The 5,488-nt window shown below is 45.8% G+C and overlaps 1 protein-coding gene across 1 annotated transcript in view; it reads right to left on the reverse strand.

The window, feature by feature from the left end:
- The window catches only part of LOC139639576 (ephrin-A2), a gene marked incomplete at its 5' end in the record, with an annotated part of 15,018 nt that extends 12,320 nt beyond the window's left edge, over positions 1-2,698 (reverse strand). Inside the window, one exon of the mRNA XM_071513699.1 lies at positions 2,406-2,698. Coding sequence (XP_071369800.1) covers positions 2,406-2,698 — 293 coding nt within the window. The remainder of the gene's footprint in view (positions 1-2,405) is intronic.
- Between the last annotated feature and the right edge of the window lie 2,790 nt (positions 2,699-5,488).

The raw sequence follows: 5,488 nt of genomic DNA on the forward strand, positions 1-5,488 counted from the left end.
GAGCATCATAAATGTTCTCTGTAGAGCCATTTGAGCCCGGTGCTATGGAGAACCTCTAACACACTGACACTGACTGACTCACAGTGAGGAGGCTCATCAGGACCACGGCTGCTGCAGGGATGGAACCCGTGAGCTTTCAGCTACAGGACGGTTCCTCGAACCTCCGTTAAAAAAGGTTCCACGTAGAACCATTTGAGCATCATGGCCCTCTAAAGAACAAACTGCTCTCTAAAAGGGTTCTTCACAGAAACAGGGGGGGTTCTGCTGTGGCCGGGGAGTCAGAACCCTGTGGTGCTGTGCAGAACCTGCGAGCCGCAGAAGCTGCGGCTCGCAGGTTCTGCACAGCACCACAGGGTTCTGCAGGGTTCCGCAGGGTTCCGCAGGGTTCCGCAGGGTTCCGTCCGGAGCGTGTTCTCTCTCTCTGGATGTAAACAGCCGGTGGCGTGGAGTCGAGCCGCAGAGCGATGCTTCATCAAACCCCCGCCGCTCCGCTAACGGGGGAAAATCGCCCTTCAAAGCCAATAGAGAAACCAAACGGCGGCCTGACAGGCTGTCATGATGGATCACAGCGGTGTGTGTGTGTGTGTGTGTGTGAGAGCGTGTGTGTGTGTGTGTGTGAGTGTGTGTGTGTGTGTGAGTGTGAGTGTGTGTGTGTGTGAGTGTTTGTGGGACGGTGGGAGCTCAGAAATTCATTTCTAGTTTGCATAATTCCAGCCTGAATCACCGGCGGCTCGGCGGCCGGCACTGAACCGGAGGAGGAGATCTGACGAAGCGGTCAAGGTCGTTTCAACACGGCCAAGGTCGAACCGGGCGACACTCTCGAGGAATTAAACCGCAGCCAATCAGAGGCGTGTTCCCAGGCCATGTGACCTAACAAGCAGCCAATTAAATCACATGATTTATGAGGAGAAAGAGGCCAGGAGGTCAGAACCAAAACAATTAACCTGAGGAACCAACCAGAAGAGCAGTGTGTGTGTGTGTGTGTGTGTGTGTGTGTGTGTGTGTGTGTGTGTGTGTGTGTGTGTGTGTGTGTGTGTGCGTGTGTGTGTGTGCGTGTGTGTGTGTGTGCGTGTGCGTGTGTGCGCGCGTGTGTGTGTGTGTCTTTGCATAAAGTGCATGCATATATGTGAGCATGTGTTTATGTTACGGTAATACTGGCTTGTACTTACAGATGTAGTAGTACTTACAGATGTAGTAGTACTCAGCAGTAGTAGTACTCAGTAGTACTTACAGATGTAGCAGTACTCAGCAGTAGTAGTACTCATAGTACTTATAGATGTAGTAGTACGCATAGTACTTATAGATGTAGTAGTACTCATAGTACTTACAGATGTAGTAGTACTCAGCAGTAGTAGTACTCATAGTACTTATAGATGTAGTAGTACTCATGGTACTTATAGATGTAGTAGTACTTGTAGTACTTACAGATGAAGTAGTACTCAACAGTACTTACAGATGTAGTAGTACTCAGCACTAGTAGTAGTCATAGTACTTATAGATGTAGTAGTACTCGTAGTACTTATAGATGCAGTAGTATTCGTAGTACTTACAGATGTAGTAGCACTCAGCACTTATAGTAGTCATAGTACTTCTAGATGCAGTAGTACTCGCAGTACTTACAGATGTAGTAGTACTCAGCACTAGTAGTAGTCATAGTACTTCTAGATGTAGCAGTACTCGCAGTACTTACAGATGTAGTAGTAGTACTCGTAGTACTTCTAGATGCAGTAGTATTCGTAGTACTTACAGATGTAGTAGTACTCAGCACTAGTAGTAGTCATAGTACTTCTAGATGTAGCAGTACTCACAGTACTTACAGATGTAGTAGTAGTCATAGTACTTCTAGATGCAGTAGTACTCGCAGTACTTACAGATGTAGTAGTAGTCATAGTACTTCTAGATGCAGTAGTACTCGCAGTACTTACAGATGTAGTAGTAGTCATAGTACTTCTAGATGCAGTAGTACTCGCAGTACTTACAGATGTAGTAGTACTCAGCACTAGTAGTAGTCATAGTACTTCTAGATGCAGTAGTACTCGCAGTACTTACAGATGTAGTAGTAGTCATAGTACTTCTAGATGCAGTAGTACTCGCAGTACTTACAGATGTAGTAGTACTCAGCACTAGTAGTAGTCATAGTACTTCTAGATGTAGCAGTACTCGCAGTACTTACAGATGTAGTAGTAGTCATAGTACTTCTAGATGCAGTAGTACTCGCAGTACTTACAGATGTAGTAGTAGTCATAGTACTTCTAGATGCAGTAGTACTCGCAGTACTTACAGATGTAGTAGTAGTCATAGTACTTCTAGATGCAGTAGTACTCGCAGTACTTACAGATGTAGTAGTACTCAGCACTAGTAGTAGTCATAGTACTTCTAGATGTAGCAGTACTCGCAGTACTTACAGATGTAGTAGTACTCGTGGCCGGGCCGGAACTCGAAGCCCAGGCTGAAGGGGGTGAAGAGCTGGAACTTCTCGGAGAACTTGAGCGGGCCGTTGGGGCTCTGGGGCCGGTTACACTCCCAGCGCTTGAAGCCCTTCATGCGGTGATCACAGCTGGTGAACCCGTCATAGTTCACCATGAACAGAACATAGTGCTCCATCCGCTCTGAGGACACAGAGCCCTCATAGTGAGGACAGTAGATGTCCAGGTAGTCGTTGATGGCCACTTCCACCGTGTACTCTCCCCCGCAAGAACTGAGGAAGAGGAGGAGGAGGAGGGAGGGGGAGGGGGGAGGGGAGGAAGAGAAGGACAGGAGGAGGGGGAGGAGGAGAAAGAGGGAGGAGGAGAAGGAAGAGGAGGAGGAGGGGGAGGAGGAGGAGAAGAAGGAGGAGGAGAAGGAGGAGGAAGAGGAGGGGAGGAGGAAGAGGAAGAGGAGGAGGAAGAGGAGGAGAGGGAAAGGAGGAGGAGGAAGAGGAGGAGGAGGAGAAAGAGGACAAACACTGTCAATACAATACCAGGCTTTTATTTAAATTTTTTAAAACATATTTTAATTAGCAAGTCAAAAGTCCTGCCGTAGTTGCCAGGCTTGTGTAACACAACAGAGTTCAGCACCACTGTTTCCCTTTAAATAAACGCTTTGCTATGTTTTGTCAGTGCTGAACGTGGTGCTGGGTTACTGCATGCGGTGACCTTTGACCTGCACAGTCTGAAAAAACCAAGAAACCAAGAAACCAAGAAACCAAGAGACCAAGAGACCGAGTGACCAAGTGACCGGGACATAAGAAATGAAATCCATCAGGTTCTGTTCCTCTCATCATCACCTCACTGTGAGGTAGAATCAGATGAAGGATTCACATGGCAGCTTCAGCAGTCAGAGGTAATCAGGTTAAGATCCAGATATCAGTCTGCATGTAAACAGGCTCATTATGAGTCAGTGTGGAGAACGGCCGGCTAAACAGAGTCTACACAGCCCAGATATTGTTTCATTAATAATTCATGCAGAACGTGTTGAGGACCGGCCGAGGTCCTGGACCTCCAGCCCGACCCGGTCAGCCTCCTGCAGCACCACACACACACATGGAAGACATTGATCAAGACTGCTGTCAAACTACAGGGAGAGAGGGGGGGGGCGGGGGGAGGGGGGGGTCTTGTCTGCTGGACTACCACCAGCCCCTCAGGCTTCAATTAATCAGAGTAACATGTTTATCAGAGCTTCATACAGTGTTTAGAAGAGAGAGATTAAGAGTCCGAGGTAAAGAGACAGCTGGTCTGATTTACTGTCAGCTCTCTCTCTCTCTCTCTCTGTATCTCTCTCTGTCTCTCTCTCTCTCTGTCTGTCCCTCTCTCTCTGTCTCTCTCTCTATATCTCTCTCTGTCTCTCTCTCTCTCTGTCTGTCTGTCTCTCTCTCTCTCTGTCGGTCTCTCTCTCTGTCTCTCTGTCTCTCTCTCTCTCTCTGTCTGTCTCTCTCTCTCTCTCTCTCTGTCTGTCTGTCTCTGTCTCTCTCTCTATATCTCTCTCTGTCTCTGCCTGTCTCTCCCTCTCTCTCTGTCTGTCTCCATCTCTGTCTGTCTCTCTCTCTCTCTCTGTCCCTCTCTCTCTCTCTCTGACTGAAGGCAGAACATCATCCAGCCTGCTGTTCAGTTCAGTAAATCTTTAAGTTTTTTTCCATCCCAAACAGAAACATGGGAGCGGCCGGGTCAAAGGTCACGAGGCAGAAACGCCCTCCAGAGTTAATGAAATGCCTGTTAGCTCTGAGTTTTCCAGAGTTTTCCAGGGTTTTCCAGAGTTTTCCAGGTCTAAATGGCTCTGTGGCAGTTCTCCTGTCATCAGAATCAGATGATGTCATACATTATTTTGCATATTATTGACATCAGCTGTACCAATTTCAGGTTGTCTTCAAGTTTCATGAAGGTAAATCTAAGCGTGTGTGTGTGTGCGTGTGTGTGTGTGTGTGTGTCTGTGTGTGTCTGTGTGTGGGAGCGTGTGTGTGTGTGTGTGTGTGTGTGTGTGTGTGTGTGTGTCAGAAGGCTCTTTGTGCTCTCTGGTCTGGAAGTCGTTTCCTCGTGTCGATCTGCAGCCTCACCTCCCTCCATGTGGAACGTGTTTATTGTTCCTTGTGTCAGGCAGGCGCGCACACACACACACACACACACACACACACACACACACACACACACCTCTGTTGTTTTTTTCTCCTGTTATTTCAGCCATTTTCTTATCGCAGAGTTTACTCGACAGCTGAACTGAAGCTCAGGAGGTTTTACCAGCACACTGAGTGTGATCAATATGATCTATATGATCGATATGATCTATATGATCAATGTGATCTATATGATCAATGTGACCTATGTGATCTATGTGATCTATATGATCAATATGATCTATATGATCTATATTATAACCAGAACATGATACAATAAACACAATATGCAAAACATTTAGGAGGTTGAAAACTTTATGCTGCAGTTGTTTGGTTAATGATAAGATATTAAACTAGTAACACTTTACTGGAAGTAATGTAGATTATCTAGACCTGTCTATATTTCTGTTTATTATTATTATTGTTGTTTTTGTTGTCATCCAAAGCTTCCCATCAGTCAGGTTCCTACAGAGAACCATGTGAGAGTCTGACTTCTTTCATTTCTATTTTTAATTTTGTTTTTCTATAACCTAACCCTACTCACACTGATATATGACTTCTTCACATGCTGCCTCAGAAACAGACCTGTTCCCCAATGTATACTTATCAAAAAAGTAGAAACTGCTTCCTGTATAATTGTGTTGTTTGATGTGACTGCAGGAGTGAAGCTGGTTCCTGCAGTGTGACACAAACACAGAAAACTATTCCAACATTATCATCAGAGATTAATTCAATATAAAATCACGTCATTCACTATACAGCTTCCACATGAAGTGTTCAGTGACCCAAGTGTGTGCACAGTGTGTGTTACAGCTGACTGTGATTGGAATATTGATCACACACACTCTGCTTCAACTGAACTGAATGTCATCTGATGTTGGTCTGATCAGATTAAACTGTAAT

This window comes from Centroberyx affinis, unplaced genomic scaffold (genome assembly GCF_046629955.1).
Source record: "Centroberyx affinis isolate AG114_WGS23_722 - 3 ecotype Tasmania unplaced genomic scaffold, CSIRO-AGI_Caff_v1 ptg007425l_1, whole genome shotgun sequence".
In the NCBI taxonomy this organism is placed as follows: Eukaryota; Metazoa; Chordata; class Actinopteri; order Beryciformes; family Berycidae; genus Centroberyx; species Centroberyx affinis.